General features: G+C 36.8%; 1 protein-coding gene across 8 annotated transcripts in view; it reads right to left on the bottom strand.

The window, feature by feature from the left end:
* The window catches only part of RPS6KC1 (ribosomal protein S6 kinase C1), a 244,848-nt gene that overhangs the window by 56,954 nt on the left and 165,220 nt on the right, over window positions 1–22,674 (bottom strand). For 6 of the 8 annotated variants that reach the window (XR_016392839.1, XM_022593409.2, XM_022593410.2 and 3 more), the window contains 4 exons: window positions 22,098–22,145; window positions 20,746–20,878; window positions 9,477–11,072; window positions 9,116–9,205 (listed from right to left, as the gene is read on the bottom strand). Coding sequence is in view for 7 of the 8 variants with exons in the window: in XM_022593409.2 (XP_022449117.1) it covers window positions 9,116–9,205; window positions 9,477–11,072; window positions 20,746–20,878; window positions 22,098–22,145 (1,867 nt within the window). In the remaining variant the exon portion in view is untranslated. The remainder of the gene's footprint in view (window positions 1–9,115; window positions 9,206–9,476; window positions 11,073–20,745; window positions 20,879–22,097; window positions 22,146–22,674) is intronic. The other 2 variants (XM_089909628.1, XM_089909646.1) reach the window with 2 other exon arrangements.

Below are 22,674 nucleotides of genomic sequence, written 5' to 3'. Positions count from 1 at the left end.
AGAGGGACAGCTAAGCATATCTTATGTTAGCTTGGTAAATTACAATTCTGTAAACATAACTATTCACCTATAAAGTCTATTAATGTCCTAGTTAACCAATTGTATATGTCTTCTGCTTGGACAGTCTCTTCTCTTTATACACATCTTCAAAAGTAACTGTCAATATTAAACCAATTATGCCTTATTTCTAGCTCCTAGGCATAGTACCTGGCACATAGAAGGCACTTAATAAATGTTTGTTGAACAACTATCTCCATCTTGTGTTTTGTAGCACAGTGCAATCAAAACACCTCCAAAGGCCTCACTCATCACATGCATTTTAAGTCTACTGAGCACAGAGATCTACCTCAAGTCCTTCTGCACCCTTACATGTGGTAGGCCAGAAAGTTTTCAACATTATCTAAAGCACTCTGGCTGCTGGCTGAAACGCAAGAATGGAGGTGATGATGGTGGCTTAAAATGGGGTGGTCTAGTGGACACCTTCCAGGGCTCCCCTCTGCAGGGCACAATGACTGCTACAGTTTGTCCTGGCACGGGTGGCATGCAGTAAAGAAAAGAAGCTGGAAAGCCCTGGGAGGAGGAAGACAGGACTGGGAGATAAATCAAGGTTTCCCCTGTCCCTGTTCAATGGAAGGAATCTAGACACACAATTACATGAAATGTGCTCCAATGGGTAAGCTGGCGATAACATCTGAGTAACTCTAGAGCCTGGAATCTGCATTTCCTAGCCCATCCTTTCAAATGGGCATTTTGCTCCTTTTTTCTTATTTTATATTTATATTTATATAGTTCTATTGACATTTCAGAAAATGCTGGCTGCCCAGTTATCTGTTCCACATTCCATAAAGTCCTTCAACATCGTACTCAATCGATGATTCAAATGCCTTATTGGTCGAGTAGAGAATATGAACTGTTTAAAAGTTGCTGGTATCACACTGTTCTAACTCATGAGAGTGTTATCAGGGAAGACCAGCAACAGGGGCGAGCACTTTCCAGAGGGGAGAACCTGCAGCAGCTGGGGCTCAGCGCTCCTGCGCACGCCCCCCACGGTGATGGGAGAGAGGCGGTGCTGCCCCCCTTCCACACGCGTGCCTTCCTGGCTCATCCCAGTCTCTAGGCTTGCTTCCTGCTGCCACCACATGACTAATTCAGTTGGTTTTCAGGTAATCAAATTATATGAAAGCCGGGGCCTTGGGTTGTACTGCGGAGACTTGAACGTAAGTACTAATTCAGGCGAGGTTTAACCAAATTCTGCTTCTCCCACTACGCAGCTTTTAATTCCTCGTTGTCGTGGTGACCTGGCAACCATGTTCTGAGCTTTCCTGCAATTATCTGCACAACTTGGGTCAAAGATCCTTGATTTAACTAGATTCAGCATTCCAGAGCCAAAAATTACTTGTTCGAGGAAGTTTATAGGTATTGTTACTATACAGTTTCTCGTGAGATAAACTAAGAAACAGGTAACTACCATATGACTTCTGGCTGACCGATTATAATTCTGAGCTCCATACAATCTCGCTTACTCTCACCCTGCGTTTCTGGTAGGAAAAAAACCAATAGCATGCTCCATTTTCCATTGATCATATCACAACTCCATTCTGAATAGCCATCGGGTGTCACAGTGTTACCCAACCAAAGCCATTACAGTTGATTGATGAGAAGAAGGCTAACTGAAAATTGTGAAAATGACAAGCGCAGTTTTCTCTCTCTCCCCGCTGCTCTGTTGCTGTGTTAGGCAGGCAGAGCTACACGCACTGCTATTAACGGAGCTTCAGGAATTCTATTTGCTTTATCACCAATTTTTTAAAACCTTAGCATTTTTAAACATTTATTTGAAGGAAGTATTTATGAATAATTGTTTAGAAGGAGTCAGCCCTGGTTACTTCCTGGAGATTCAAACTGACAAGATTTTACATGGTATAAAAACTGATGATTTGGTCAAAGTAGCTAGCCAATAGTTTTGGTACATAATGTTGAACTCAGCATTACATCTTCTTTGTTAAATACCACAGGTAAAAGATAGTTCACTTTCTTCTTTATAATAATATGGTGGTGAGACCAATTAACTGAACAGTTGCCAAAAATCCATTTAGACCTTAAAATTAAGAAGCATTACACTGCAGCTATTACTTAAAACATTTTAAGTATCTAACCTTGAGTTCCTCTTCTAAAAAAAATATTTGTCCAAGATCATGAAGAAAAAGATGCAGAGTAAATAAGAAGTTAAAATTAACTTCCTTTGAATAATCTAAAGCTTGAAGTAAACCCCCTATTCCCCAATATCAGGTAGTACTAGGAAATGTACAGAGATATTGTTTTTATACAGGAGGGGTGAAATACAGTATCAATTCTTTCACCCTTATCAATTCTCTAGTTCTAACAGCTCAAGAATTTCTTCCCATGAGAGGAATTAATGTGTTATTCACTAAGGTGCCGAATAACAAGGACTGAATACTCTGCTATTACTCTGTCTCATTCTCACTACTAGAGACAAATCACATTCTGGCCTGATGAGAAGTATGGTTTCAGAATGGGTCTATTTCAACATGGAGTGACCTTAATGCAGAGGTGAAGGTGACTGGCCCATTTTTAGGGGGTTTGTGAGGACTCCAGGATATACCCTACCTAGGGATGGCTCCCAATGTTTCAGATCCTCAAACATGTATAAAGTAAGCCTTTAATCTTCTTTCCATCAGAAGGGTCTTGCCCTTCTGGACAAGGTTAAGACTTGACTTGAACCTCTTTTTGCTTAGCCTAATATACTCATGGCACAAGCTTCATCAGTATACAGGGGTGGAGTGCAGCAGGGAATTTTCCTCAGTGTAAAATTTCCGCTATTCTATGGCAAAATTGAAAAGATACTGGTTCTCTCAAAGAAGACGTAGAGTTAGTTATATAACATCAGGAACTAAAGGCAAAAGATTAAAAGTACTTGCTAATCATTCGAGGAAAACATTAAAACATTTACCATGTACATGGGAGCTACTGTTGAAGTTTTGCTTAAGGGTAAATCAAACAAAACAGTTCCTGTTTGAAACATAACATTTAAATATTAACCACAAATATTTCATTCTTTTAAAATTATTTTTATAGCTCCCTGTTGCCTTTTTCTTCCTTCTCCTTTGGCGGGGGTGGGCGGGGGGAGACTGGACCAGGGATGTAGCCATATTTCCTGGTTATAACATTATTATTTCAAAATATACATCTATATTCAGTTTCTTTCTCTAGCAACTTCATTCACATGCCTAAAATGAGATTCCTCACGCATGGTGAAGTTACCCAGGACCCAGAAATTCTCAGATCTAAATGATTCTTTCTTCTTTTAAACAAACATCTTTGTTTGTTAAAAATCTTGTCATTTAAATTTCACCCTACTCAAAAGTTGTCTTGGCTTTTTTCCTGCAAATGAAAACAGTTTTCCATAAATTCCTCATTTCCATATTATATACTTTATGTGCAAACTATAAATGAGTAAAAAGAGAATACTTAGAAAGTCCTCCAAGTGAAATAATTTTTTTAACCTTACTGATGTTAGACAGGAAATCAGTATTTATTTCTCGGCAGAAAAGTTCTTGCCCTTAATAAGATGGACTTGAATTTTGACATCTGTGATCTTCTTAATATTCAACAAATCTGTTTCGGATAGATATATGATAAAGCAAATATTATAGGATGTTAACTGCAGAATCTAGGTGATGGGTAAATATGGGTGTACAATTCTTCCGACTTTTCTGTATGTTTGAAATTTTTCAAAATAAAATGTTATGAAAAAAGTTCTTAAAAATCTATTTTACTACTGGTAAATTAAGGCCTAAAAAGTCTTAAATAACTTGCCCAATGTCATGCAATGAGTTAATGGCTGATGTGAGAAAAATATTGTTTTGGTAATTCTCAATTTCATCGTAACATTCTAAATCTTAAACCTACGATGCCCTCATGGTATTTTTAAACCATCCATGGTCTGAGTCCTAGATCTAATTATCAAATACATAACTATCACACAGAGCACCATGCTTAAAAAGCAACTAATCGTGTGTAAAGCATGCGTATGAAGAAAGGCAGGGGAGACTACGCCCCAGAAGTATATTCATGGATTATTTGATAAAGTCAGGCTGGAAGAGCAAAGAGTAGTAGTAAATAAATGTTATGCTCTAAAACTGAATTTTGCAGAGAGTTATCAGCATGATTTTTCTATGTTTCACTTTTCACCGTCAGCTGTGAGCTGTTTCCAAGTGTGAAATCGCCTAAGAGAGGAAGCAAAGCTGTCATTTGACATCTGGGAGCGTGGAGATTGGGCTGCGGTAAAAAGCACTTTGGACTTCTTCAATTTACACACATATTCACCTATAAATTCTCAAGTGTGAAAAGTATTCAATGAGAAATATCAATGTAAATTTCAAGCATTTATAAAGGCTCATAATCCGGTGGAAACTAAAGGTGAAGGACACATCATAGGACACCATATCAGCTTGTTAAGACTAGAATGGGAAACTTAAGTGATTATGTTAGCATAATAACTAACATATAAACAATTTTATTCACTTGTCTTAGATTGCATATTAAACTTTCAAATCCAGTCTTTTGTGTTTTATGTGCTTAATAAGTTCTATTTTCTAGCTGCTTTTTTATGATAAGAGACGAGACTGCTAAGAAAAAAATACTGGTAAAAGAAAAAATAAATGCTTTCTTGACATTTTATTTTTCCTTTATACTTAAAATACTATAAAAAATTTATTCTATATTATGATAAGTTAATAGCTCCAATGATAAAGCACATTAAATCTTCTAAATACATGTGTGTTTGTGTGTATATACAAATTGAAATAAAATCAGTAACTTCAAGGAAGTCCTCTGGAGAAGAATAACCAATTAATTCCAGTTATTCTATAATTCTCCAGATTATTCTATAATCTCTCATAACAAAAAAATAGAAGAATCTGTCTAAACATCTCTCAATAAAATATCTAAAACTCTCCTCATATGGAAACTAGACAATGTTATATTTATATCGTCATGCTACACAATCTATTCCCACTTTGGGGACTATTTCTTTGCTCTTTCTTTCCTGAACTCCGTTCTGTGTTTCTGTGGTATGAAAGGAACCCATTTACCATGAATGATGTTTATTTAAAATAAAACCTTTCGAGAGAATCATCCTAGATAATCTAAGGATACAAAGTGAACCTAAAAGGAACGGCTTCTACTTTGAAAACAGGGCTGGGTCTGATCAGTGAATTCGTATTCTCAAGACCCTCTTGATGGGTCTGCAGCTGCAGCCATTTATTTGCTGGCTTTTTCACAGATGTAGACAGAGAAAAAGCTCCATGGTTTTTGTCTTTTTGTTGTTGGATTTATTTTCCTTAATATAAAAAAGTGGCAACTTTTTTTAAAAAGTTCTTCATTTCACTGTAGAAACTTGTGAACATCGGACATCACTGGTAGTATACATCGTTGAAATGACTATGACTTTTAAAATCTAAGATCGCAAAGTTGGCAGAAACTACACTTAAATAACAGAAGGTGATCATTTGCATTTCAAAATTTATCTGTCTTGCTTTTCCCCTCAATTAGACCAAAACATGTTGATTCACAGGTTTCTGTGTGTGTGTTTTCTTTTTTAAACTTATTTATAGAGCAGAATAATGGCCCCCCTGCTAGTTTGGCATTTGCTCAAGTTTCTGTCCATGTAAATCGAATCTGTTACTGGAAATTTTTCTCAAAATATAAAGGCACATCATCCACAAGATAAAAAGATACACTGCTGATATTATAAAGTACAGGGCAGGTGGATAATGTTTTTAGGACAAATGTGTGATAAGGATTCCCAGGAGGGAGGCGTGGTAGGGGTAGAGGTTGCATGCTGTTCAAACAGAAGTGAATCATTCTCATCATAATCTTGTGACAACTTTACTTTCTAACCAAACATCAGCTGCTTAACATGCTTTAGAGTTACCTGGACAAAAATACCAAGGTTAGAGTTGGGAAACAGGAGGGCAAGGGGATGTAGGAGGAGAATTACTTCAACCCTTAGCATTGCAAAGGACAGATCAAAAGATGACTTAGTACTCTATGTCCCCGTGTGTTCATTGATTTGTGATTTTTAAGCATTGAAACATTAGCTTCTTATCATTGCTCCCACCCCTTTGAGAAGAGGAGCAAAGTCTACTTGTATTTCTATCAGTAGCATTGCTATTCAGTTTTAAAACAAACAGTAATTCACAAATTTTTGTTCCAATTCCCCTTGCATTATAAGCAATGGGCAGGAGCACACACACCTAACTGAGTTCTGCAACTCTAGGTTTAAGACCATCTAAATTAGAACACCAGCATCACTTTTCAATTAAGGTCATAACTGATTGAGTTTTATACTGTTGATAAAACAAATTAATAGACCCAAGGAATGCAGAGACTTCCCACATTGTTCAATGCATGCCATAATACTAGAACACTTTTGTAACTCACAAAGCTTGAAAGTACAATTCTTTTACGCAAATAATTAAAACAAAGCCCTTCTTCAGACTACAGCTTTTTGCAAATGTTAGTGAAGGACAACCTGGACGATGACAGCAAAAATCCATTAATGGCAGACTGCCACCTGCTGGTAAACTATGAGAATTGTGATTTCTGGGAAAAGGCTTAAAAATCAGAACTTGGAAACTGATCGCTATTAAATTCAGTACACAAAACTGTATTTCAGTACACAAAGTTGAAAGTATGTATTTGCTGATGTATGTAGTATGGTTTTATTCCACATATAATTCTCAGGAGGTCACATGCTATGAAGGTTAAAGTGAACATGCCTACAGTTTGAAGAAAAATAATCTGCTAGAAAGCCAAAGTACAACCTTACAGATAGTTTTCAACAAGAAAGTAAGAAGAAAAATAGGAAAAAAAGAGTCAGTTATAAACATTAAACTGCCCCATAAACATTTGGTTTTGATGTGAGGTTTATACTGCACTTGACTTCAGGATTTAACAGGTTTTACTTAAAAGAACTCCCAGGTTTAATTTTGATCCTAAAACCCTGAAATTTATTATAATTAACATATATTTATTTACATACATTGGTACCTAAAATGTTATTTATAATCAGATTAGAAAGGGGAAGGGTCTGTTAAAAAATAAACCAGATAACCATAATAAAGTGATTTCACTATGAAATTTTTTTGTTATCCCATTAACTAAATCATACTAATAAGATTTCAAAAGCCAGCATAATATTATCTATTTGAGAAAGAAAAAAATGTAGGCATGCTCCATCACCCCTAGGAAGAAATAAAATCAAACAATCCTAATTTGGGGGACGAAAGAGGAAAGAAAAGAGTATAACAGTAAGAAGAAAATCTCAATCATTGTTTTCAGAAAATAGTTTTAGTATATTTGCTTTGCTGATTGAAAAACTGTGCTATTTCTCAATACAGAAATAATTCTTAACAATGAAAATGGTAACTAAAAACAATATAGCTCTTTGAATCCTAATTATAATCATTTCCCATTATGCAGGGAAACAATGTTAGCATCAATAATAACGCTGGTTTGCTAGTAAGCATTAAATACTGTATTAATCAACAACTAAGCGTATCATGTCAATACAATCAGTTTGAACCTCCTCTGAAAGCCAGGGGGTGACAAGTGAAGCAACTTTGGCCATTCAAAGAGGCTGAATGCTAGGCAAAAGGTGAACAAACTTTGGATTCAAACACAGCCCCATCTGCACTGATGACAGACAGAAACTAACTCAAATCCAATTCATATGCTTAAGAGACCTATAATTATCAGCAAAGGATCTAAAACCCCCAGAAATAAATCTCTAATTTAAAAAAGCAGACAATACAGTAAAAGTAAGAGAAACCTGTTGTGTCAAATATTTGGTTATTTCAAAACAAGAAGAATATGCTTCCTAAAATTTCTCAAATATGGAAAGAACTCTTTAAAATCTGCTCTAAAATGCCAGGATGGCACATCACTGAAATCACAACATTGCATTTTTTTTTATTTCAAATTTTATCCATTTTTAGCCTTAGGGATTTTACTCTTTTAGTCATCTACCTCTCACATATTAAAAATCATCCATTTACTGGGCTTCCCTAGTGGCACAGTGGTTAAGAATCCGCCTGCCAACGCAGGGGACAGAGGTTCCAGCCCTGGTCTGGGAAGATCCCACATGCCGTGGAGCAACTAAGCCCCTGCGCCACAACTACTGAGGCTGTGTGCCACAATTACTGAAGCCCACCTGCCTAGAGCCCGTGCTCCGCAACAAGAGAAGCCACCACAATGAGAAGCCCACGCACCACAACGAAGAGTAGCCCCCACTCGCCGCAACTAGAGAAAGCTTGAGTGCGGCAACAAAGACCCAACTCAGACAAAAATTAAATAAATAAGTAAGTAGACTGTCCTCTGTGACTATGAATGGATAGACAAATGGATAAAGAAGATGTGGTGCATACATACAATGGAATATTACTCAGCCATAAAAAGGAACGAAATTGGGTCATTTGTAGAGACGTGGATGGATCTAGAGACTGTCATACAGAGTGAAGTAAGTCAGAAGGAGAAAAACAAATATTGTATATTAACGCATATATGTGGAATCTAGAAAAATGGTACAGATGAACCGGTTTGCAGGGCAGAAATAGAGACACAGATGTAGAGAACAAATGTATGGACACCAAGGGGGGAAAGTGGCGGGGGTGGTGGTGTGATGAATTGGGAGACTGGGATTGACATGTATACACTAATACGTATAAAATGGATAACTAATAAGAACCTGCTGTATAAAAAAATAAATAAAATTCTAAAATTAAAAAAAATCATCCAATTAAAGAGGATACTTAAAGGTCCTTTTAAACACTAAGAAGTTGACATTTCTATGAATTCATGGCCAGTTCTAAGAGAAGTATAAACCCATTTAACATCATATACTAACAAATATACATACACACATATACTATGGATTCTGTAATGATTTTATCCCCCAAATTATCTTTTGTAAAGGGTTAAAGACATAACCAAATCCAACATATTGTCAACTGCTAGTGAAAGTACAACTTCAATAAAGAAATGAGAGCTGCCAAACTACTTTTCCAAGCGAAACATTTTAGGAGATTGCTCTAACCTGGGGCACAGTACATTCTCTCTATGGCATCGCTGTCACAGGAATCTTCAACCTCACTCCACCTGCTAAAATACGTTAGCTGAATGTGTCCTAAAAACAAAACGACAGGAGAAATCAAAACATTTTTCTCTTCCATTTTCTGCAGAAGTGAACTGTAATTACTCCTTTTGTAGCTAAAAACAGTATCATTAAGAATAATGGCATCATTAAGTACTAGAAGCTATTACTGGGGGTGAATTTGCTGCACTGATAATGAAGCTCTAGACAGGAAATGAAGATACTAATTACAAGATAAAACGCCTACTCAGTTAATTGGAAGCAACAGCGAATAAAAAGAAATGCATTTGCAAAAGTTCCTGACCTCTATCATTCAATAAGATGTTGTTTGGGTTCAAATCGCGGCACACAATTCCCTCTCTATGTAAAGCATCAAGGGCTACCACCATTTCAGCTGCCCATCTTTGAATACAGCCCTCTGGGATGTAAAACCTGGAGTTTAGTGCTAATTTTTTATCAAGGTCCTCAAAAATCTGGTGTATCTCCTTGTCTCCTTCTAGTGCTAACCCACTCTCTGCCTTAGTCTCAGAGTCTCTCTGAAATACAGCCGGCTCCTCTTTAGCCAAATCATCAGTTTGATCTGTAAACAGCAATACTTCTTCAGTTTTTAAAGTGTCTGTATTTACGTTATATTCATTAGCACCTGAGAGTGGGTCAGAAATACGGAATAAGCTTTCTTTTGCGTTGTTTGCTGTTACTGCCGATGCAACCAAGCTAAGTCCTTGAAACTTAGGATCCGAGCTGTGTAACAAAGACATGTCTCTCGCATTACTGTGATCATCAGCTGCTACACATAACATCCCAGGATCCCCCTGTGCGTAGTGTTTCTCTGTGATACCACGGGATTTAGGCCCACAGGGATCACTCAGTTCCTCTGTGCCTTTTTCTTCACGTGCTTGGCACTGTTCAGTACTAAGTCTGAGGCATAAAACATCAGGGGTTTCCAACAGTTTACTTTCTATTATGCCTATATTAGTCTGTGTGAACTTAGTAGGTCCCATTGCTGCACCATCTTTCATTGGCTCCAATTCACCAGGCAGATTTACAAGAAGATCAGGCCTTCCTTCATCAGTACCACTGACATCATCAAAAGCAGCATCTTTAAAAGAAATAACCGGGACTGAGTCATCTGAGCCCCTGCTAATGGTGTCATGAGCTATAAACTCTACCTTGCTTTCACTAGTACTAAAACTTCTGGAAGTGCTGTCTCCATCAGAAAGAGTGAAGAATGGTTTCAAAGGCTCTGACTTTAGACTATACAACTTTTCTCCAAAATCAAGTCCTAAGAGTTCACTAGTGCTATCCTTACTATCTATTCTAAAGAATTCCATGGGGCTGTTTTTAGATCTACTGAGGGAATCTGATGTTCTTGGAGAACTAACTGCTTCCAGGCCATCAACTCCAGGAAAGAACTTCAGCTCGTGGGCTGTCAGCTGTGCGCTGGGGCTGTCACTGTCAGCAGCAAGGTGTGCTGGGAAGTTTTCTATAGCTTTGGTATCAACATCATTCCTTTCAGTCTTTATGAAAAGCTCCTCATTCAAAGACCCTGGTTCAATCTTTTCTTGCCCATATTCATTGCATAATGTTAAATAACTAGTAGTACATTCTTCTTCTGAACTTGAGCCAGAATCTGGCCATTTCGGAGAGCTGTCTTGCCCATCATCATCTTGGTTGCTATCATCTTGAGAGCTTGGAGTAAGACTAGTCTTCAAAGGCAGAATTTTAAGCATGGCTCCACCATCACTTTCTCTGGATTCAAAGCTGCTGCTGTCCTGAGGACTAGATGTTGGCTGTTGCAGTTGAACTTTAGCAAGTGAAGATGTTTTCACTGCTTCGATGTCAAAGCTTTCTTCAGGACTTCTGTTTAGAAACTTACTGATATATGACCAGAGTTTGCCACCTGTGAATAAGCATAACCAAAAAAAAAAAAATTAAGAACACCAAATTAATGGTTACTTATTGAAGCCATTAAAAAAACAAAAAGTATTCTAATAATCAATCAAAAGCAAGTCAATGATACCCATTAATGTCAAGTATGCTGTAAGAAGCAATTTAATAAAGTGCCTTCTTGAAGAATAGTCGAGCTTGGATTTGGGATTCACGACAACAAAGAGTCTAAATAAAATTTTTGCAATGAAAAGAAAACTAAATAACTAACTAAAATGCTTTCTTATTATTGCTGACTGGTGAGTACAGTTTCAAGCATATCTCCTAATATCAATTATTTTTTAAATGACAACCTATTTCTTACTTTGAAGAGAAACTGGTTATAACAAATAATAATATGAAATTTCACAGCTAAAATTCTACTTTAAAGTTAAACATAATTTACTCTAGAAACATCTATGTTCTGCTCTGTTTATTAATAATTTTTTCAAGCATGGCCACCAAAGCTCTATTGACTAGAAACAGTATTACAAAAAAAAGTTAAATTTGATTCAGAAATCTTAAAAACAGTAATTGTGGGAGCATACTTTGTAAAGATATAACTATTGCTCCCAAAAATAGGAAATAATACATCAAAAATGAAACCCTGTACTAACAAGGAGGAAGCAATTATTTTCAGCATTTTTTTTTTTTTTTTTTTTTTTGCGGTACGCGGGCCTCTCACTGTTGTGGCCCCTCCCGTTCCGGAGCACAGGCTCCGGACGCGCAGGCTCAGTGCCCATGGCTCACGGGCCCAGCCGCTCCGCGGTATGTGGGATCTTCCCGGACCGGGGCACGAATCCGCGTCCCCTTCATCGGCAGGCGGATTCTCAACCACTGCACCACCAGGGAAGCCCTCAGCACATTTTTCAATGTCATTATTAAACATCATATACCAAGGGGAACTAAATCTCAGGGGAAATAATCACTGACAGTCAATTATATGTGTAAAAAGGTCAGTGGAAGCGTCCAAAATATCTTTCTCTCCTTGGCATTTCATTTCATTTCGAGGAACTCAATAAATATATAAAGTGCCCAATACTGTGCCCAGCACAGAGTAATGCTATAAAGGGGTAACTGCCATAATATTAGTCCTAGGATACTCAGACATCTTCTAGCAGTGATCTAGTTAACAATCTTATCCAATCTTGATAATAATTAGTGGTATAGAACATTGTGGTGTTTAACTTCCCTCTTGCTTCTTCTTAGCTAACTTTCTGTCATCACTAGGTTATACTCGGTGTCTCATATTTCTCCATATTCAAACTAAAGTTTAAAGATTCATATATGGCTTTGAAATTCACTCACTCACACACAAAAGAAGCTATGCATCGATTCCATCTTTTTTGATTCTTTTGACAACAATAACCACATTCCTCTTATCACAAATACCTCCATTGTGGCATACCAACAGTAATGCCTGCCCTGAAGCTGGGGTTCTTGTATGCAGTCCAAATAAAATGATGTATATTGTTCAACTGTCCTACTGTGAGGACAGGACTAAGTCTTTTTCATCTTTATATATCTACTGCCTATACAGTGTGCAGGACATGACAGGCATTCACTCAATGCTTGTTAACTCAAATCATAACTTATCAGAATGGGATATGCCATCACAAAGGAGACACTATCTATAGCTGTGAAGTTCCAGTGATCAGCAAGGAACAGTACCTAGTAGAGTTCTAAGAAAAGTTGCATTCATTCTTAGGCTAATTCAACCTGGATGAGCTGCTCAAATCTAAAATGGAATGTGCTTAAATTCTTTATTTTTGCTCTCCAAATCACTTCTTCTTTCTGACTTCAGAGCTACTGAGGCACAAAAACTTGGACTACTTTCTCTCCTTTGTTCTACCTATATCTGACAAGTTTCCAAGTCCTATAAGATCTACCCATGTTTCCCACAGTCTTCCTCTTCTTTTAATTCCTTTGACCACTCTGTGTTTCTTGGAATAATGTTATAGCTACAACTAGACCACTACTTTCAGTCCTTCCTGTATCACTCTATCATACTAACTGCTGCCCAAGTAATCTTCCATTTTAGCACAGATCTTATCATGTCATTTCTCCAAGAACCCAAACCCTACCCCCACCCTACCCACCTACTGAACGTTGTACCAACTCCATATAGGCATTTGGACCCTTAGTAATACAGTATCAACCCATAATTTGTTCCTCTCCCTCAACTCATCACACATTTCACCTGAATAGAATTTCTCCACATATAACCCATGCTGGGCTTTTGCTCAAACTATACCTACCACTTAGAACTGTCTTTCCTATTAGTTTCCCCAATATCTGCTTGTCAAAATCCTACCTATTCTTGAAGGTCCTTCAGAATTTGTTTTCTTTCATCAGTTTTTTTTACATACCCTCACTGTATACAACTCCTATCTTTGCAGAATCCTCTGTATCACTGCATCCCTCTTATGACATTTACAACATTCTATTTCATATTAATATTACTTTTATGCGTTCATTAGCTCTTTTACCATACTGCAGGGTTTTCATAACTGCAAGGAGAGGATTCTGTCTAGCATGTAAAATAACAGGAATTAAATATTTATTAAATTGAGTTATAAAAAGATGACATCTTTACAAATTTTTTGAAAACCTTAGGAAAAGTTTATACAAATTAAAAATGTCATTATTTTTGGTCATGCTTTCTTCTTATTCTAAAACAGATACATGGTTTTATTATTTTCAAAAAATTTAATATAGAAAAGGACACAGAACAGCAAAGAATTCAGAATATATAAATCACCCATAAACACTATTAACCATTAGTACATTTATCTTCTGACTTTTCACAACTAACATCTTATCATAAACATTTTCTAATTTCATGAGACTATGAACTTGAAAGGCTATATAGCATATCCATGAGATAGATGGATATGGTGTGTTAAAATGTTCCTCTATTGTGGAACATCTAAGTTGCTTCTAGTCTTTTACTATTAGAATTAAAATAATGTCTACTTTAGCTTACAAATACTTAACACCTCTGATTATATCATCAGGACACAACACCAGAAATGAAAGTGCTAGGTCAGGAAGTATGAATATCTTTAATGCTTCTGATATGTGTCACTAAGTTGCTTTACAGAAAAGCTGTACCAGAATCCACTCCTACAAACAATGTGTATTAGTGCCATCTTCATAGCATCTTACCTATATTGGATATTAGCAAGTTTACCAATTTGATTAATCAAACATGGCATCTTATTTAATTCCATTCTTTTCATTATTAGATTAAAATTTTTTAATGTAATTGTTGGCATTTTCTTTATGGAAATTTGTTACTAGCCTAAAAATGTACTCTAATGTGAAGTATAAAAACTGCATTTTCAAGAGAGAAAAAAAACTGTTTTAGTTCTTTCCATTCCTTTTTGGGGGCCAAGTTAGATTTAATGCTCAATGTGGAGCTATAGAAACAAAAATTTGGTCCTATGACATACTTTTTTCAATTACAAAATCATGAAAACTACATAACTTACAAAAATACATAATTCCCATGAAGTTTCTTTCCACAGAAGCTGAGTTCTACTTTCTACAGAGTTAAGATCAGGCCTAATACACAAACTTACACAAATGTCAACATTATTACTGTAACATTAATAATATTAACCTAAAAAAATCCTGTTATTGCTAAATCACAAAATATAAATAGAAAATATCTAAAATATTTATAACCTTTAATACTTTAAGAATATAAATGACACTTTTCTAAGTCCTGTTGAAGCACATAAAATTGCATACATTAGCTACTTTAAGCTATGAAAATAGCAATCCATAAGGTTTAATAAAAACTCTTTTTGTCTCTCTTTAGATTTTCATCTATTGGTTTCCTGCAGGATTACAAAGAAAATCTTTTCAATTTACTTGACCCGAAGTGGAATTTAAATTTAATACATATGATAAAATATTGATTGACCCATGATCAAAAATCATCTTTTGACCCAGCAATTCTACTTCAAGAAATTTGTCTTACAAATAATTCTCAAAACAAAACAAAATTTTAAAAAAATGCACATATACAGGGACAAGTACTGGAAACAATTTAAACAACAGTAGACAGAGGACTACTTAAATCAATTATGGTAAATCTGCACAACCAAATACCTTGTATGTATTCAAAAATAAACAAACAGCAATATTTGTAAACATTTAGTGTTTACCATGTACTAGGCACTATTATAAGTGCTTTACATATACCAACTATTTAATCCCCACATCTACCCTCACATCTACCCTACGTAATTATTACAGTTAATTACATAATTATTATGTGATTCTTATTATCCCTGTTTTACAAATAAGGAAACAGAGGTATAGAAAGGCTAAATAATTTGCCCAAGGTCACACAACTAGTAAATTGTGAGCCAGCCTTCAAGCTAACATAGTCTGGCTCTAAGATCCTTCTTTTCGGTTTTTTTCCCCCCTTAATTTTTATTTAATTATTTATTTATTTTTGGCTGTGTTGGGTCTTCGGTGTTGCTGTGCGTGGGCTTTCTCTAGCTGTGGCGAGCGGGGGCCACTCTTCGTTGCGGTGCAAGGGCTTCTCATTGCGGTGGCTTCTCTTGTTGCGGAGCACGGGCTCTAGGCGTGCGGGCTTCAGTAGTTGTGGCTCACGGGTTTAGTTACTCCGTGGCATGTGGGATCTTCCCGGACCAGGGCTCGAACCCATATCCCCTGCATTGGCAGGCGGATTCTTAACCACTGCGCTACCAGGGAAGCCCTAAGATCCTTCTTTTTAATCACTGTACTATACCGCCTCTCTCAGTGGACACCTATACGTACTGATAAGGAAAGATGTCCGAAGTACACTGTTAGGGTGGGGGGAAAAGCAAGCTACAGACAATATGTAAAATGCATTTATGTTTTTAAAAAACAGGGACTTTCCTGGTGGTGCAGTGGATAGGACTCTGTGCTCCCAAGGCAGGGGGCGCGGGTTCGATCCCTGGTCAGGGAACCATATCCCACGTGCATGCCGCGGCTGAGGGTTCGTGTGCCACAACTAAGGAGTCCACGCAACGCAACTAAGGAGCTCGCAAACTGCAACTAAGGAGCCCTGGAGCTGCTATTAAGGAGCCCGCGTGCTGCAACTAAGACCTCACACAACCAAATAAATAAAAATAAATAAATATTTTTTTAAAAAATCAGACAGGTAGGGGGGAGAAGTATATGTTTATATACACAGGAAATTTCTGGAAATGTTCACCCTATTTCTAGAGAATAGAAATGGGCATTAAAGTGAATAAGGAGGAAGAATTTTTATTTCTACTTTATATACTTCCATCTGGTATGAATTTCTTTCTATATTAGTTTTATAATGATTTTTTAAAACTAGTTAATAAAAAGAGAATCATTTCATCCCTTTGGTCCCCTCTTAACTTGAGGAGAAACTCTTTCCCATCCCCCACCTATTTGCACAGAAGCTTTTCCAATCACTTTCTTGTAACCTAGTCATTCATCTTTTCTTAGTCAGTATTGAGCAATTATACACTGAGCACCTTCTATGTACCAAGCATTCCTATAAATGCTGGGATACATATATATATATTTATATATATATATATATAAAATGAATCATAATCCCTAATCTTAGGAACTTAAAGTTTTAATAACACATATAGCCTTGACTGAATACATTTGTTTCTCCCACATTTTCTTCTTCAAACAGAGTTAAAATAAGAAATCCATTAATAGGAACAATAAACATTTTAAATCTCTCTCCTAAAATCCTGTCTGGCATATCCAACTGCCTACTCAACACCACCTGGAAATTTAAGAAGCATCTCAAACTCACATGTCCAACACTGAATCTCTGGTTTTTCCCTCTAAATCTACTCCTCCCACAGCTTTCCTCATCTTAGTAAATGGAAACCATTCTTTCAGTTATTTAAGCCCAAAACCATGGAGTCATACAAGGCAGAGTCATGTCAATTTTACCTTCAGAATGTGTTCTGAATCTAATAAGCATTTCTCACTACCTCCACCACTAATGCTTTGTGGAAGCCAGCGTCGATTTCACCTGGAGTGCTGCAACAACCTCCAAACTGGTCTCCTCCCTGCTTTTTTCTTTTTTTTTTTTTTTTTTTGCGGTACGCGGGCCTCTCACTGCTGTGGCCTCTTCCGTTGCGGAGCACAGGCTCCGGACGCGCAGGCTCAGCGGCCATGGCTCACGGGCCCAGCCGCTCTGCGGCATGTGGGATCCTCCCGGACCGGGGCACGAACCCGCATCCACTGCATCGGCAGGCGGACTCTCAACCACTGCACCACCAGGGAAGCCCTCGTCTCCCCGCTTTTGAGTTTGCCCTCCTAGATTCTATTTTCCACCAAGCAACCAGAGTAATCCCTACCTTGTCACTGCTCTGCTCAATATCCCCCAGGTCTTCCTATCCATTCAGAATAAAAACGATGTTCTTAAAGTGGCCTAGAAGACCACGCCGGATCTGCCCACCTGCCTCCCCACTTCTCTGATACCATTTCCTACCACTCTTCCCATTCTGCTCCAGCCACACTTGACCTTGCTGTTTCTTGTACAGCAAATACACTCTTGCCTCCAGGCCTATGTACTTGTTCCCTCTTGCCAAGATACTCTTCCCTCCCATGTCCACATCTGCTCCCTCTCTCATTTCCCTCAGGTCATTGGCCAAATGTCTCCTTCTTAATAAGGTGACCACTCTCTATAAAATAACAACCCCCAACTCACCCTTCTGGCATTCCCTCATATATTTACTTATGTATTTGCTTAGTGTCTGTTCTGCCTCTATACTGCAAGCTCCACGTGGGCAGAGTCTTTATTTTGCTCACTGCCATGTTAGAGCTAAGCCTGTATCCTAGAGAGCACTCCATATATTTCTAAATGAATTAATGTAAAATGTTATGAAAATTAGTCCAAGAGACTCATGTGAATCATGAATAGTTCTGTTAAGCAAAGGGGAGTTAAAGCCCAAATCATAAATGTTCAAGGATTCATATTATGGAGAAAACAATTCTTCAGTGTTTACTTTTTCAGTAATAGCTATTCACGTATATGAAAGTGATGCTTTTATGATATATGCACAACCTCCTAATTCACAGAGGTAACAAAGAAAGTACCACTGACATGTAAAAAGATAACACACTGTCTGCCAGTTCACTTGACTGCTCAATGCCAAATCCAGGAAATTATCCTAGATTCTTCTCTCCCTGACCTCAAATCCATCGCAGGTCCCACTGACTACCCTCAGAGCAACTCCACAAGTATCCCAGAAGGCCATGCCATCATCAACTCTTGCCCAGACTACTTTATTACACTTCATTGCTTCTCCTCTTGCCTTTCTATAATCCATTCCACATACAACAGTCAGAGTGATTTTCTCAAATGTAGATCAGACATTGTCACTGCTTAATATGTCCAATGGTCTCCCAATGCACTTGAATGAAAGCCAAAGCCCTTACCATGCTCCTGCCTGCTTCTCCAACAGCTTCATATACCACCACTGCCTTCACCTACCAGACTCCAACTGAATCGTCTCCTTTCTTGTTCATCAAACATTGCAAGTTTCTTTTTGCCTATTTCTTACACTGATCCCTATACCTAAATGGGTTTCCCCCTTACATCCAAACGGTTATTTCTTTTGTCATTCAGAACTCCTCTTAAATGTCACCTTCTTAGAGCGGGCTTCCTTGACTAACTAGTCTAGAGTAGTCCCCCAGTCATTCTCGATTAGAGCTCTCTGTATTAAAGATGAGTATGGTCCCTATTATTAGCCAATATTATCATGCTTTTGTTTTTCTGTTTGACTCTCCACAAGAAGAATGTAAGTTTCAAAAAGTCAGACTCTTTTCCTGCTTTGTTCACCTAAAAGAAAGCTTAATAGATAGTACATGCTCAATAAATTTGCTGAATATTAAATGAATCCAGAGTCCCTATTTACACCATAATCCAATATATTTGTATTATAAAATCTTCTTAAAATTAAACAATAAACACCTGAAATGAGTAGTCATAAGAGATTCCTGCCCACCCCCCAAGTTTAAATAATCCAGGACAAATTCTATGGTCACGTAACCATTCAAAGTCAGGTACGGTCAACAATAAAGGAAAGAGACTTGGTAAACATAATCTAAAACGGTGGAAAATTTGAAAGCCACATGCATGTCTATGGCTTTAAAGCATATTATAAACATTCTCTATAGTAACAAAGTAAAATCAGTTGAAATATCAGCTTTGGGAAGTATAAGAGAAGGTGAGAAGATGGCACAAGAAAAAATGAAGTACTGTATTTGGAGAAGGAAAAGGAAAAACAGGAAGAGGAAGCTGCAAATAGCAGAGGTACACGAGGATTAAAAATTTGCCACAGATAATCTCCAACATGAGTAATCCACACTGGGTAATAGAATATTGACTATAATTACATTCATCCTACTGACCTTGTTCTAAATTATTATGGATTATTACTACGCAAGTTATTTTGTTCCACACCAGAGGTGGCTGTATTTTGCTATCAGATGACATGACCTCTAATTCAATAATGTCTGTAATGCACTGGTATCCTCGGATAAAAGCTGTCTATAATATCTGAACAAAGGTGAATTAGTTATCCAATTCACACACGCAATTAACTCTCTTAATACCTGAGAGACCATGGAGCCCCTTCTGAATTTCCTATCAAATACTACATATGGAGGTCTTCCCTCCATCTGTAGTTATCTTGTGCTGTACTTCATAATAAACAATATTAATAGTTTACTGCCCCCGCCAAAAATCTTACATTAGTTATCATACGAGACCTCATTCCACAAAGCAATGACTCATTTTCCTGGGAAAATGCATTCAATTCAAATGCTATGCCTATTACTAAAGCACAGTAGTTCTTTATTCTCAGTAATGTTAAAATTCAGGAAATATGGAAAATAATTTTAATTTTCTTTATTATTTTAAGAACACCTCTCAAAAGCCAAAAGGCAATATTTATTTTGTGGATTAATATTTATATGCTGTGTTCATTCTACATAAAAGACTATTTTTTTAAATTTAGGTGTTAAAGGGCAAAAACAGACCAAAATATAGTATTTTTTTGCCACCTTTTCCCTTTACAAAGAGCTGAAATTTCATAGTTTGAAGGCAGAGCACTGTACCTTTGCTTTGTACCCATATGTGATGCCAATGGCTGTATTCGTAAAAACCCAGATCAGAATAACTAGGTAATGTCAAATGTTAAGCAAATACCTATGCCTTCTAAAAAAGGAGGTAATTAATTAATTCTTCAGGGGATGCTCTTCATTTTGTCATCTAACATTAGTGTATCTTCTCAGCAGAAAACAAGAGAAATCCCTAAAATAAAACTTAGTTCTCTTAGCACACATTCACATTAAAGTTCTCATCATATTGGACCAATCCTAGGAGTGAGTAAGTAGTTAAGTATATCTAAGAATGTTACTACAGTTCAAATGAAATCTGCCTCTCGCCTGGACTTTCATTCTCCCTCACAACTCAAACTAGGGAGGGAGAGCAGAGGAATAAGGAAACAATTTCTCACATGTGTTTCCTATGTTTTATCCGCTCAAGTAATGACAGAAGTAAGAAGGACATTATAGAAACTAAAAAGCTAAGCAGGTGACATTCTTCACTCCACAAACAATTTAAACTACAAACCAACCTTCCACATGCTGCAGCACAAGAAATACCGACTCCTCAGAAATGATGTACTTGTGCAGACACACCATGTTGGGCACACAGCGGGGGATGATGGTCTTTCTGTTCCTGCTGTATTCACTGCTTTTCCTTAGACCCTGACAGAGAACAAAAAGGTCAGTTGTACCCTCAGTTGCCTTTGGAGCCTGCTGTGCTCTGTGTTTATCAACCAAACTAATCTATCCGAGTTACCCTGGGCTTCAGAGAAACCACTCATCTGCTGCTCTATGCCCCTCAGTCCCTGGAGGCTCTGCTGATGGCATCTGGCCTGAATCCAGAGAACGGAAGATGCCACAAAGCTGCCATTAAAATCAATTACGTGGGTCAGTGTTTTTATTAGAGATGCTCTCAAACTAAGTCATCAGGATGACACACAGTTATTTCTCTATGACCTTTTCTTAAGTTTTATTTTACTTATGTATATCTTTAAAGCAGTAGACATCGTGAGATCAGTTCAAATTCCTGAGACACAAAAGGCATTCCTAGATTAAACGGGCAGTTTTAAAAATCTATTCCAAAAAAGTACAAAGATCATTTTAAGTTTTCTCCAAAGGAACAAGGTATGTGTAGTTTCTGCTGTCATATCCTCGTTTAAAAATCCGAGAAAACGCCAGTGATAAAGTATACTCATAAAAAGAAATTTATTTCAGTATATGTCATTGTGACCAACTGCCATGCTGATAAGTAAAAGAAAAAATATCAGAAAAATATAAAACTAATCTGAAATTCATTAATTCTGGATGCTGTGGAAATGCTTAAATTAGGATATTTTTAGAATATGTACTACCACAATCCACTTCAAATATGATTTTGAAATTACAAAATTGAGGGGTTTTTCTTCCTTTATTCATTTAATTACAAATTGAGTAATACAGAGAATCAAAATTGAATTTAGAAAAAAGACAGGGCCAGGGATGTAGATAACACTTTCCCAAATACCTGTAACAAAGACTTTAAGGCAAAATTTCAGCTCTTAAGAATTATAATCATAATCAAAGGTATGATTGCGTGTGGTCTTCACATATTATGCAAAATGTACTAGAGATGTATTTAAATTATACACTATACATTTAAACAGCATAAAATGAGTCTTCAACTTATCCAAATTATTTCCTCCATACTCTATAACCTAAGTCTCTTTTTAAATGTATGCTATAGAGTATTTATCCACTGTGATGGAAGGACACAAAGTAAAATAAATACAGATCACTGCAAACATAAAAGAACATTCAAACACCCAGAAAAAAATTATTTTCTTTCAGAAGCATAATTTGAAAATAAATTTCTAAATTCATTAAACAGAAAAATTCTACTTACTTTTAGAATAAATGTCTGTTCTGTCCTTGTGTCCATTACAAGTAAAACCTACATAAAAGACATGAGTAATAACCTATTTACAATACAATGAAACATGAACTCATAACTTTTTGAAACTATACTTTAACGGTTTGGGGGAAGTGTTGAAATTGACTCTGCCAAAATTGTTAATTTCTGAATTGATTTTTTTAAGTCGCCAAATCACAGGATTAAAACAGTCTTATCTAAAAGTGTGTTTCCTTTCTAAAAATGCCATATTTTAGAAACACTACTACATTTTCCTAGATTTATTTTTTAAATATATTTCTTAAAAGGAAGAATTACTTTAGAAAAAGAAGTTTTCCTCATGAAACATATATGGTTTTAAAAAAATAAAATAAAAATTTTTTTTTACAGAAATTGAAGTCTCAGTTTTCTTCCTAAAACGTCTAATGTAGCAACTTGCTACAATGTGATCTCAATAACCCAGGCTCTAACCCAAGGCACCCTTCTGGTGCTACTTCTCCATCCTGGACTCATCCTTAACTCCTCTTTTCCCATCAGCAAATCCTGCCAGCTCTATCTTCAAATTGTATCC

Source organism: Delphinapterus leucas, chromosome 1 (genome assembly GCF_059928025.1).
Source record: "Delphinapterus leucas isolate spDelLeu-1000000601 "Yukka" chromosome 1, BTC_Dleu_Yukka2, whole genome shotgun sequence".
Taxonomy (NCBI): domain Eukaryota; kingdom Metazoa; phylum Chordata; class Mammalia; order Artiodactyla; family Monodontidae; genus Delphinapterus; species Delphinapterus leucas.
This window is presented reverse-complemented; position numbering and strand designations above follow the sequence as displayed.